At 35.5% G+C, this 13,820-nt stretch overlaps 1 protein-coding gene across 8 annotated transcripts in view; it reads right to left on the bottom strand.

Annotated features, from left to right (window-relative positions):
* CSMD3 (CUB and Sushi multiple domains 3) overlaps nucleotides 1-13,820 on the bottom strand; it is a 661,396-nt gene that overhangs the window by 121,357 nt on the left and 526,219 nt on the right. For all 8 annotated transcript variants that reach the window (XM_060775796.2, XM_060775789.2, XM_060775791.2 and 5 more), the window contains 7 exons: nucleotides 11,455-11,579; nucleotides 9,702-9,798; nucleotides 8,109-8,213; nucleotides 5,104-5,222; nucleotides 4,276-4,345; nucleotides 2,943-3,059; nucleotides 1,803-2,012 (listed from right to left, as the gene is read on the bottom strand). In XM_060775796.2, coding sequence (XP_060631779.2) covers nucleotides 1,803-2,012; nucleotides 2,943-3,059; nucleotides 4,276-4,345; nucleotides 5,104-5,222; nucleotides 8,109-8,213; nucleotides 9,702-9,798; nucleotides 11,455-11,579 — 843 coding nt within the window. The remainder of the gene's footprint in view (nucleotides 1-1,802; nucleotides 2,013-2,942; nucleotides 3,060-4,275; nucleotides 4,346-5,103; nucleotides 5,223-8,108; nucleotides 8,214-9,701; nucleotides 9,799-11,454; nucleotides 11,580-13,820) is intronic.

Genomic DNA, 13,820 nt, shown 5'->3' with positions numbered 1-13,820 from the left:
TTTGTGCATATCTCTCTTAATATAACATATTTTATGCTACTTGTATACATATGTATATATATTGTCCAACATATCCATTTGGGGTGATTTTCCCCGATGCCCACATTTTTATATGCACTTTGTTGATTGGAGCAAAGCACCTCACAATTCAAAGAAGATAAATCCCAAGGAATGACTGTATTTCACATTATATTTCAGGAAGTGTAATTTAGGGGGACTCACATTAAAATGTGAGCTGAATGAATTTCTTTTTTATACCATGTTCTCAGCCAGCTATAAAATGCTCACAGTGCTTCCTCAGGAAACTGATTGGATTTTAGTCATTCTGAACAAGTATAAACATTTTCAAACAATTTTACAGTCATATAGAAACATTATTCTTCCTCTGTTGTTGTTTTTCCTTTTCTTGATATCGGTTTGCTCTCTGACATAGTACATTTTGCTTCCTATTCCTCATTGATCTGCCTTTGTACTTCTGCCCTCTGGATAACAGTGCTAGCATAATCAATACATATAAAATTGGTAAAATTCTTAGGCTTCTCCAGTTTGATAGTGTTGTTGTATTACTGTGTTGGATCAGCATCCCCCTCCTTTCTTGAGTTTCAAACAGCATTCACAATTTACTCATATAATCCACACTCCATATGATTCCACTCTAAGTAGCAATGCTTGCACCTTCATAATGCTATTTTGCCCTACAGCTGACTGTACCTATGGCCAATTCAAGGACAAGGCTAGCTGTCTCATTGAAGTGTTTACTTTTTCTTCCTTTGCATTTCAGTATACTTTGTGAAACTGCTCTTTTTTTTAAGCAGCCCCATGGTAGAGGGGGCTATTCTTCTAGAAAACAAAAATCCAGTTAACTTTTTATGCACCGTTTTCTGAATTCTATGTATCACGGAATAAACTGTCATGGAAGTCTTTCTTCATCAACAAAAAAAAAAAAAGGGAGGGGGGTGCCCTAGTGCCTACCAAAACTATTTAACCTTTAATATTCCATTACAACCTATTTTAAATAACATCACCTTAAGCCAATTACCACATCTAGATTAAACAGTGTGGGATAGGTGGAAACAAAAAACCCAAAGCTACTTGGGAAAAAAATCCTACCTGGCCCTAACACAATCAGTTTGCACTCACACTGCCCATAGGGTAGAAGGGTGGGTCATGAACCCAATGAAAGAGAGTAAAAAGGAGTAGCTAGCTTGGCCTTAAATCAGCTCCTGTTCTGCCCCTCACCATACTGCCAGGGCTTATGAATCCAGCCGGCTCCAATTACTGCAGGCCAGGGGTCTTCAAATACCAACCCGCCTGCCACTGCCATCTCATGGTTTTAGATGTTGGCTGTATGTGGGGCTTGTGGATATGATATTTTCCATGCTTTTGACTATACATACATACATACATACATACATACATACATATGTTTATACCTATGGCATATTATCAAGTACATAAATAGGCTTTTGGAATTATCTAGTTCTGTAGTGAATTGTACTAGTAGAAAGTATTTATTTCCTGAATAATGGGATGCATAATGTTTTACAAGCCTACTACTATGCTGCTAACCTTCCAACCCTCAAGAGAACTGGGTTTTTTAAGCAAAAAAGCAAGCCATAGAAGATTGAAAAGAGGCACAAAAGTTCTGAGACATTTTACAAAGTCTTTAAAATGAGGTTTAATTGAACTGGCTCTATACATCATAACTATTACACAACCATTAGATGTAAGTTACCTCATTTTTACAAAATAATGTTGTGGAAAAAAGCCATGTACAAAAGAAATCCCTACAATATACTCACCTTGATAAACTATATGAAACCCTTGCTTATTCTGAGAATAGTCACTGTGAAAATATAAGCTAGTTTCATGTGTTGTACTGAAAAGAGAGGACGGTAGTTGTGGGCCACTGAGTCTCCCAATAACTGTACTAATATCTGTTGATCCACTTCTTACTTCCAAATAATCATGAATTGTCTCTGTTGAAAAGTTGACAAATTGCAAGTGGACACCTGAAAATACATATATTGATAATAAATAAGAAGGCAGGATGAAAAAGTATGTCAATTTGTAACTACTGATATTGTGCACAGAAAATATAAAAACACCGAGGAAAAATGGCAAAAAAAGATGCAATTTGATTGAATCCACATGCAAGTAGGTATCTATCCCTGAAGGAAATAGCTTTTATGCATGAAAAGCAATAATTTCATGTAAATATGCTATTTTTTGTTTAGAAAGTTTTTCACATAACAACTGCATGCAAATTTGGTGTAAAATAAATCCCAAAATATGAAGATTATCATTAATCCACATTTTTTCTTATCATGAATCCTTAACATGAAAAAATGTTTTTAGATTATTACTGAATATTCTCCCTGTCCCTATCATTTTGTTTCATAGTTATCCTCTTCTCCACTAACTTGCAGGAATTAGAGAGAAGAGATAAACAATCCAGCTGTTTAGAAATAGAAATAATGTCGCTGGTTCGGATTTAATAGTATTGTGACATGCCACTTAAAGTGGTACCAAACTGCATATATTACACAGTGTGGATACATCCAAAGTATGATTGGCCCCCTGCCCTTTTTTGTGGCCTCGTTTTACTGTAACTGCTGAGTTTTGTGCTAGCAATTATATTCACCACTTTACAGGAAAGGGGATTCCACCTGAACATTAGGAAGAACTTCCTGACTGTAAGGGCAGTTCAGGAGTGGAACTGTCTTGAAGTGTGGTGAAAGCTCCTTCTCCAGAAGCTTTTAAGCAGAGCCTGGATAGCCATCTGTCAGAGGTACTTTGATTGTATTTTTCCTGCATCGCAGGGGGTTGGACTAGATGGCCCAACTATTATTCTATGATATATATGCACACACATAAACACAGTTTCAAGAACAGAGAAACAACAAATCACTTAGTTTTTGTGAAGTAGGATTACAACATACCAAATCCAATAGGCAGCTTGATGGTCCATGTACAATCCAAGCTGCTGGGATAATTCCCAGGAAATCCAGGGCTAAGGATTACTCCACTGAAGTCTGACATAGAACCACCACACTGTGCTACAAAAAGAGGATAGAACAAATAAAGGCATGTTAAGAAACAAAATTAGACCCAAGGAAAATAGTTAAGCTAGCCTTCTTTGTTGACCAAATACCATTATTTACTTGAGTATAATGCACCGTTGAATGTTATTGCACCTCAAAAAAAACAAAAAAAAAAACAAATTTGCTGTTGAATGTAATGTGAGGCAATAGTGACTAGGAAAAGGCTGGTGGGATGTCACAACCATCTGATATTTCCATCAGCTTTTCATGGCCGCCACTGCCTCTGTCCCCAGCTGTGATTTCTTGCCCAACAGAGCAGATGGGCTTAGTTGTGTGAGCATCAGATGTGAGTAAATACGGTAAGACATTATTGTCTCTCTTGATAGTGATTGAGTTGCAACAATATTGTCACCAACATGGGACTAAAATCCTGCTGAAAATTGTGAGATGGCAGCAGGATGCTCATCTAGGAAATGTGTTATGCTTGGTTAACAAAGGAAATGAAATTATGTGTGGTGGGAGAGAGTATGGCCAGCTGAATCATCAACAAATAGTAGAGATGTAAACCTACAGTGGACCCTTGGTATCCATTGGATTGTGCCAATATCCATCAACAACGGGGGTGTGTCAAAAAGATTTGGTAATATTTTTGCAAAATTATGAAGAAAAAAAAACCCTGCTGAGATATTGTATAGGACAATGGTTCTAAACCTGTGGGTCCCCAGATGTTTTGGCCTTCAACTCCCAGGAATCCTAACAGCTAGTAAATTGGATGGGATTTCTGGGAGTTATAGGCCAAAACACCTGGTTCAGAACCACTAGTATAGAGATATCACAATTTTCAAAATTTAAACTAATTGGTCATTTAAACTAATTGAGTCTCATTAAGACAGAAAAAGTAGAATGATGATGGTAAGAAGAAAAAGGAGGAGGAGGAGGCTAGTAGTAGTAATTTGGACATACATTTTCTGAATCTTTTAATAAAATAAAATACATCTAAATTATCTGGAAACTCAAATGTCTGCTTCTACTGCTGATTTAAGCTATGTTACTCAATACATTCCTTCTCCAAATCTTCATGTAAAGGTCTTTCATTAATTTGATAATTCATTCTGAAAACATGAAGTGTAGAAGATAAAGCCCTGATACAATATTTGATTGTTTATCCTAAGCTTCCCAATATTTTTCAGTGTTCATACAAAAAACCAAATATAACACATAGGAAACATACCTAAGCAAATTGGTATGGGATAATTCCATCTTCTTACTGGTCCAGGCATACAGGTGATATGTGAATGTCCCTATAAATAAGAAGATTTTTTTTAAAAAAAATCATGACAATGAAGTAGAAAATGTATGGATTGATATGAATTTCTTATTTTGTTTTTCTTTTAGTTTTTTGCTGCACATTCATTTTCCTGCACAAAAGGGGTTGTCCAGATTTTGTTCCCTCTGGATCTGCAGTTTCTTTACTATGTCTATAATTTTTTTTATTTCTTTGGATTTCATATATAATTTTACAGTGGATTCACGACTCTACTGAGCCAAGAAAGCCTCCTCTGCTGGTTGGGCCAATTGCAGTTTGTGGAATTGTTATTACTAAACAAATTACACTATGTAACAAAATTTGAAAAAAAAAAGTTTCTCGTTTGAAAGTGTTAGTCCTGTTTAATTGTGCAGTATCTATTTTGAAAGTTGTTGTTACACTCTGGAAACTTCATTTTTGTGGCTGCCACAAACTACGTTGAATTGGTTGAGTCTCAGCGAAATATTCATTGAAAAACTATAGCAAAATATGTTGCAGGATGTCCCACAAAAACAAAGTTTTTGCAGTTTAATTATCTTCTCCCATGTTTTTTAATGATAGAACCAATTGGGAAATGACATTTATAACACAGGATCAAAAATCATGTTTTAAGAAAAAATAACAGAGATTTATCTATATCAGCTGAAATCTACTTGGAGTTTAACTGGAAAATATAAAAATAACTAAATCAAATATTGATAATGCTTTAGGTTTTGTAGTATTATATGATACAATGTAAATTCATATTCTTACCTGAAGAGAATATCCTTGGTCACACTGAAAGGAAACTACATCTCCAACCATGTATCTGTCTCCAATCTTGATTCCACTGCTTGGTGTCTGTGGTTCAGGGCAAGAGTCCAAACCTATTGCTGTGAAAAGTTAAAAAACTTAACAGTGACAAAATAACTTTCTTCCATTGTAGACACAGATTTTATTACATACAGAACATATAAGATTCATATCATGAAGGACATATATCTGCAAAGTAGTGTTTTTAGTACTTTTAATCTTAAATTAACCTTTTTCATGTAAACTACATTGGGCCTACTTATTCCATTTTAAACCATGATTTTTAAATTTGCATTCTATTAATCTTTGAACAATGTGTTCTAATATATGTATTTTATGATAATGTGCTGTAATGTATGTATTTTAATGTATGCACTATATGTATTTTATTGTGATTTGTTTTACTGTGTTGTGCCTAATCTCAAGCTATGAAAGTTGTTGTTGTTGTTGTTGTTAATATTAACATTATTACTATTATCATCATCATCCAACTGTAACATGGTCAAGATGGGATATTGTATTGGTATGGAATTCATTTTTCCTCCAAGCACCCAGCCAGTAACTTTCACCTGAAGAGATTCTATGTCACATCTTACTGGTTGGGAGAACCAAAGCGCTGTATTTTTAGCTTTGGACATTTTTAGTCAGTTTGGGGGTAAAAGAAATATCTTGATGCTTCTGTAGGGTTCCAAGGGAAACACGCATAGCTCCCAATGCCACATACAAATAGTGTTTTGTCCAGTGTTTAGGTAATGAGTGAACCAACTGAATGTTGCGGATTCCAGGAAGCCTTAGGACAGAGATGAACACAAAACTGTAGCACGTTTTCATACTGGAATTTCCTGCCATAACCAAGTGCAAAGCAATGTCTTGGGAAAGAAAAGAGACACAGATGCAAAATCATGTGTAAGGAGCTGGTCCAATTTTCTACTATACAATGTGAGCTACACTGAGTTGAACAAGACATGGGTTTTGCAATCAGTCCTCTCTTTTGAAACAGGCCAGGTTTCCCTACTCTTTTGTGTCTTACCCTTTCCCCCTGACCAAGTGAGACATTCAGCTTCATACTTCTGGATTAGAAAAAACAGAGAGCTAAAGAATTAAATGAGTTACCTCCCTTATGGTCATCCAATGCAACTCTACAGAACAGATGGTTTTTAGATTGCAATAGTGATGCCTTACTGAAGTCTACCAAGTTCCTTAAAGTCATTCTTAGAATTGGCATGAGTTTCCTTAAATTATGATTGAGAGAAAAGCTTAATGTTGCCATGGTTCATACATGGGGGAAAAGTTAAAAAAGTTAAAAAAATGTAAATCAGATGTTACAAACATACAATTTAGAAATGTCTCATAGTTAAGAACAGAGGTGAGCCATCAGGAAGTGAAAGAAATCTCCCCTTGGAAGTGAAATTCGCAGGGACAGAAAGTAAGGTGAAATCTTCTGAACAGGGGCACAGACAGCAAAACAAACACCACAGGGGTGTTAACTCTTCCCTATGCTTTCTAAAGTTACAGTTAAAATGTACCTGTTCTGACTTACAAACAAATTCAACTTAAGAACAAACCTACAGAACCTATCTTGTTTGTAGCTTAGTGACTGCCTGTACTTAGTATGGGTCAATTGCATTTCTGGTTATCTTCATCGCTACGTGTTTATATGAAGGCCAGCAACCTTGTCATTCTATTCTATTTCCAATTCTGTTCAACAGTTTTTCCACCCCTCTTTTATTACAATCAACAAATCAAGAAAGAAAGGGAGGAAGGAATATATTTGTGATAGTTGACTAATAATTGGAGACCTTGTTTATAGCTCTTCAGACAAATTTGTTATGTCTACTGTGTAGGCCTATTTCAATGTGACCTCTTCAACAAAGATAGCATTTTGAAATGCCTCATTTGCTAGGAAGGGTTTTGACTACAGAAGTGGATGATCAACAGCTCTACAGGAGCAATAAAAATACAATATATATACACCATTTAAAACAGCTGGATCAAACACTAAATTTGGTACATGGTGGCAACTCCTGGATGTTGCAACACTTTTTTTATTTCCACTAGTTGTCAAATAGCCAATTATCTGGATATCTTTGGAATAAAGACAGCAAAATAAAAACCCAATAGGATTACATGACAGCAGATCAAAAACTTACAGTAGACACCTTTATCACTACTGTTATAATATCTAAAATTCAGTATATATTGGTTACAACAAGAAAGCAACAAATATCGAACAAAAAAATCAAGTATTTAAATAATAAATAAATTTAGGTATTCTGTCAGAAATGTTGATCAGAATATCATTGTTTGCAACTCTAGTCTTTTAAACCTTTTTTTTTTACAAGAAGGGGCTTCAGAGAAGTTTTTCAAGCTTTTCAGAAGAATGTGGCGCACATAATCTCAGCACTACTTTAATCTATTTTATCAACTAGATTACCCCATGGGTACCATATCCATTTCACCATATCTTCCATTAACAAATTCAAATGGTGAGTGCTAACAGGAAAGTAGCCCAAGTGACTCCATTGAAACAGAAGAGGAAGATATTGCTAGACTTGGGGAATTATAAATGTATGTAGAGAAACATCTGATTGAACATGAAAAGTAGGGAGGTTGTGTGGCTTGGTTGAAGGAAACAGATGATGGTAACAATGAACATGTAATAAAGCATGTAGGTACATTGCAATATATTGCTGCAGAACATATAGAGTATTGCAACAAGGAAATGTAGGATAGTTTATAAAAGACATTATCTTTATAATAATATTCGTTTTCCAAGAAAATGTTCCCATTTAAAGATGGTGCTACTTAAGAGCAGAACGTAAACTCAACATCAGATTTTTAAAATGTACAGTGACTCCCAATAATAAAGCATTTGTGTTTTCTAACAGACCAAGATTTAGCTTGTTTAAATATAATTCTTTATGTATTGATTCCTGCAATAGCAAGACATATAGCAAGTATATTACCTGTGTACTCCAAGTGAAATCCAGCAGCTGACACACTAATATCTGACTGAAAATTAAGGTACAGGTTGTTGGATGTACTGTTGAGAAGTGGAGGTATTGTAGTCCCTATGGAAAGGAATGTTAACAAATTATTGAGTCAGCATTATAAATAATCCACCTGTTTTTTATTATAAGGTATCTGTTTGTGAACATGTATTAACAGGTTCTATGGTTGCACATTTTGTGCAGGATGTAAGTATGCATTCTTGGCTAGTCCCTTTGGTACTGAGCTAGCCAATTGTAAATTGGGAGTACTGTGAGAATTTAAAAAAAATCTTGATTTTGCCATTTTATACAAGGGACACCATTTTACTATGCCATTATAAATAATGGGACCTGACCATCCATAGATTTTTGTATCCACACAGGATCCTGGAATCAAATCATTATGGATAGTAAGGACCCATTTACCACTCTATTGGTAAAAAGAATACTCTGAGGTCGACAGAGGGTAATCCATATTGCAAATAGTACACTACAGCTCTATACAAATACAACCCTACATGAAATAAAATTGACATACACTCTGAATAACTAACTAATTCTGAAATTCTAGCACATTCATGTATTAAATGAATAGGATTCATAGATCATACAGTGGAACGTTTACTTACAAGAGTCCTTACATATGAACTTTTTGACTTATGAAACATCACTTGACTCAGCTTTTGCTTTAAGATACAAATGGAGATCTGAGTTACGAAGCCTCCTTCTCCATCATCTGCCCTCCCACAAGTTCCTTTCAAATCCCCTCTCTTCTCCCCCCCCCTTCTTTTTTTTCTCTCCATCTCCTCACAACAGTGGGCAGTGGCATTTAGGGGCCCGGGTAGGGGGAGTGTGCATGTGGCTATGAGGGGGACAGGAGCGAATGCATGAGGTGGCATGGGCAGGAGTATGTGGATAATGCAGCTGCAGGGGTATGTGTGCATGAAGCAACTGTGATGTGATCATCCCCTTCATCATCTGTCTTGTTGGTTTGCACTGAATCAATGGGACGGTTGATGAAGGGGATGCTCATCCCACAGCTGCCTTGCACAAGTGCTCCCATTGCAGCTTCTTTGAGCATACACTGTTGATGCGGAACTGGCCAGACAGCTTTTGGCTGGGGAGAACTGTGTGCGTGAGGAGGAGAGGCAAGGCAAATATGATGGGGCCTTCATTGACAGATGATTCAGCCAGGTCTCTCTCCAGCTGTGGGCGAAAGGCTTCGTGAGATCTGCCCCTCCATGACATATGGAGGTGGACAATGGAAAGGCAAAGGCGGGTTTGTGTGCAGGGAGGGCTAAAAAGGTGCCAAGGGGTCTAATGGGGTGTGTGAGGGGAAGAAGACCAAAAAATAGATGGTGTGGTCTTTGGAGTAGCTGAAGCAGATTAATAGCATTTCAAAGTATTTCAATTGGGAAATTTCCTTTTGACATACAATTGTTTTAACTTAAGAACATGGTCACAGAATGAATTAAATTCATACGTCAAGGTTGTATCTTCAGAAGCGGCACAGGTAAATTTGGTGTTACAATGTACAACATTAGAAAGGTACTTATTCTTTTTATTCACCTGAATAGCTTCCAAGTCTTGGAGCATTATTATCAGAGCCATCATAAAAGTCCAAAGAGTCCCAGTTATGCTCTGTTGCAAAGCTTATAACTTGCACCTACAAAAAGAGAAAATTAATTGTAAAATTACAGGGGGAAAATACATATTACACTTGTTGAGCACTTAGCCTCTAGAACAAAGTACGCAATAGAGATTTCATTTGGTTTAAGTATGTCTAATAGAGTGCTGGATTCAATAAAATATTTCCCTATGAGGGCCATTTTTGCACATTATAAATGAAGTTTTGCAACTCCTCTGCTTGCTAGTAAAAAGAACTCATAAATAAGCATGACTTTCATTATCAGTCAAGGGCACATTTCTAATAATGTTTTCTGCATGTACAGATCATATTTAATACAATCAGATCACTTAATAATGCAACTTTCAATGGCAAAAATGCTGAAATGAGGCCTTGTGCAGTTTCCATATTCCAGCTTTCTAACATTCACTACAATAATAAAAAGTCAGTTCTGATGAGATATCATTTTTATATGTGATGAGTGTTTGATTCAGGTATCAAAAGAATAGTACCTTCCATAATGTCTGCTGTTGCTCACAGCTCCACATCTTCGATCTTAAAGTTATCCTCCTATAAAGTATGAGGATTTTTTTTTATGAACTTGAGCCTATGGAGAATACCCATGAGTCTTGCTCTTTATAAGGGAAGAGCTGGATGTTTTGATACAGGATTTCCAACCATGTGTTTATTGCAAATAAAGTGGGAAATAACTGGTGTCTTTAAATTTCCCTGCCATGTGCATCTCCTTTTAAAGAACGTGATTACATCATAGTAGCCTAGATCAGGATCTTTCTATGCATAACCCTTTTCTGACTGAGAGTTTTTAATAAGATCCTAGGTATATGGGTATATAAAATGGGTATATAAAACAAATATTTTTGCTTAGTATGGTTATTAAGCCAGAGTGGAAAGCATTTGTAAATGTAGCAATAGCACAACAATTGTAAACATAAATGCTGACATTTGTATCCTTTTCAAACATTAACACTGCTCAACAGGATGCCAGCCACTCTGTTTACACCCAGGACTGTCATACACTTGACACTAGAAGTCTTCGTTTTAACTTGTAAAATCACACATTTCAAGATAAGAACAAATAATTTGTCAAGGTTCCTTCACAATTTTAATAAATATTTTAATTAAGCTTCCGTAACGGGTATTTGTAACAGTTTGCATATAAAGATGCACTGAAATGACAGAAGGTGCTGTAGAAATTTCTCCATTGCAGAGAGTGAGATACAAGATATGCTGTGAAAAGTATGATAACATAGTTTTCCTGTAAGTTAATTCTACATATTAATTATAAATATAATTGAAAGACCAATTATATTTATAATTTAGACATAACTTGATTTATGTCTAATTGTAGTGTATAATTGTAATTGTTCGTACTGGCATTGAATTTTGCCATTACTTATATGCAAAGCGCTTTGAATCCCCCTCGGGGTTAGAAAAGCAGTATACAAATACTGTAAATAAATAAATAAAAATAAAATATATACCTTGAAGCAATAAAATAAGTATTAGTAAATGGAACTATGCCTCCTAGAACTTTTCCCCCAGAAAGAACTATATAATTGTTATGCCTCTTTACTGCTATTATATTTGTTATAATTTGATCTCTTCATACTTTCAGCAAACTTAGAAATGATAGCCTATGGTGAGATAAGTTTTTAAAATTGATATGTTTCTTACTTGAATTCCAGCTCCTTCCGGCACTGTGATCTTCCAGACACAATTCAGATTGTTGTCATAAGGCTCAGGATATCCAGGAGACAATATGGTTCCCTTACGCTTAGTTAAAATTCCTCCACAGGGCACTAGAAATAAATTAGGAACCAGAGATATAATACAAATGATAAATATACAAATATGATTGAGTGTAGTGGTTTTACAATATGACCTTACAGTTCAAAATGACTGTGGGGTGGGGAACCAACAACATTTCTTACCTCTTTCTCTCTCGCTCCCCCCTCCATTTTTGTTTCAATGTGTAAATTAAAATATGTTTTAATATGAGATGAAACAGTAAAAGCAAGTTGAATTAAGCTTTTTGTTTAATATATTTAAAAAGTAAAGTGAATAAATAAACTAGTGTTAAATATATAGTGACATCTGGTATCTGCTGAGGCTTGATCCCTGGATTCCCCATGGATGCTTAAGTCACATTTGGCACAAATTTGGCACAAAGCAGGAAAACCCTACTTTGTGCCAAGGTAATTTGAGAGTGGATTAGATCCACGCCTTCTTGAAAAGTGCAGGTTGAACCAACTATGGCCTTTTGTGGGAGTGGGCAAGTATTGATTTGTCATCGTGGTGAGTAGAAATGCCAAAGGCAACAGACTTTTTAAAAAGAGTTGGATCTCCTATTCTTCAGATAGCATTTTGCACAAAAGTTATCTCACAGACTCTCATACCAGCAGAATAAAACTATGCATCAAAACCAATGACAGTAATAATAAACATAAATAAAAAGAATTCAGAAGGGTATTTCATTGGTATTTGATGCTAAACATGAATGATACTTGTGGTCAAGAAACTAGACATTTTAATATAATCACATTAGACTGTCATCTAAATACAGATATTCGGCTGGTGTTTTAATGGCTTGGAGAAATGATTGATGAGAAGTTTTATGAGTAGCATTAGCAGCCAATACATCACTCCTGAGGAACAGCATTATCAAGTCCTTGAGCTTGTTTCATTAGACACAAATATGAGGACTTGGAGAATACATAGTAGTAGGGAAGTTATCTAAGTAATGAATACAGCAGCTACATTTTGCAGTGCATATAACTGATAGAATCTGTCAGGGACTACATGAATAAACTAAAGGTCAGTGTCACTTAAATAGTTTAAATAATTACTGGTAAAAGCAAGAGCAGACACAATGACTGATAGCTGATATCTGTAAGAAAACACCAAGGCATTTACTAGAGAGCGAAGGCAATTTCAGGTGGCCATGTCTAGCATTTCAAGTATTAACCTGATTTTGTTCAGTGGTGTTTTATGCTCATACATATTTATGCACTAAATCATAAGGGAGATGTGCACTAATGAAGAGCAACTAATGCTTTTGGCTTATAAACTTTCCTTCAGGCAAAATAGCTTTTATTATTTTATTTTATTTATTCAATTTATAAGCTGTTCCTAACAAGAATTCCCTGGGTGTTATATAAGGATTTTGTTTTTTTCAAGTGGCAAAATTAAGATTACAATTACAGAAAACAGAGTTAAAATGTAGAAGAAAGCAAAGGTACAAAATTAAGACAAATCACAGAGAGCAGGAAACACCATGGCACCAAATAAAGAAGTAAGGTGAGTGGGACACACACTCAGGCTGGTCCCACCCACAACAAGTCTTGGCCAGGACTATCTGCCTTTCCCTTCACTGAAAGGGAGCAAAGCACTTCCCCGCCTCCATGCTGGGGGTAGGAAAGGAATTAGAACAGGAATAATAACTATACTAGCACAGAACTAAATAATGCAAGCCTTTATAATAAAAACAAATATTTTCAAGGCTAGAAATGTAAAAGATCCTTCACTTGTGCCTAAAGGAAACTAGCTAAAATCTTTCTTTCTTATATAGAGTGAGTTAAAAGTCATGAAAACTTCTTAGGAAGGGGCACATTTGTGTGAAGCAGAAAATGGGTACTATATATGAGATTTGATTGTTCACAAGTAATGTAAATTTATGTCCAATATTGCTACTGTTGCTGTTGTTATTGTTATTATTGTTATTATTATTTGTTACTTGCCTCTTTTCACAATTCAAAGTGGGGCACAACACTACTAAAACACATCACCATAGAATACGTACATTTCAACAACAATATACTATATGACACATACACTCACAGATGATACTATGGCATTATACATTAAAATCAAAAGAATAAAGGAGTTATTAAATATTGATACCACTTTGTGCATTTTAGCTCACCCAGTACAGGGATATGTTTACATGACAATGGAAGACATTTTTTTTTGGGATGAGGAATGTCTGTACTTGTTCAAGTCTGCAGAAACACATGGACATTTGGTCTGCTCAAGGTTTCAAT

The sequence above is a fragment of the Anolis sagrei genome, chromosome 4, assembly GCF_037176765.1.
Source record: "Anolis sagrei isolate rAnoSag1 chromosome 4, rAnoSag1.mat, whole genome shotgun sequence".
Taxonomy (NCBI): domain Eukaryota; kingdom Metazoa; phylum Chordata; class Lepidosauria; order Squamata; family Dactyloidae; genus Anolis; species Anolis sagrei.
This window is presented reverse-complemented; position numbering and strand designations above follow the sequence as displayed.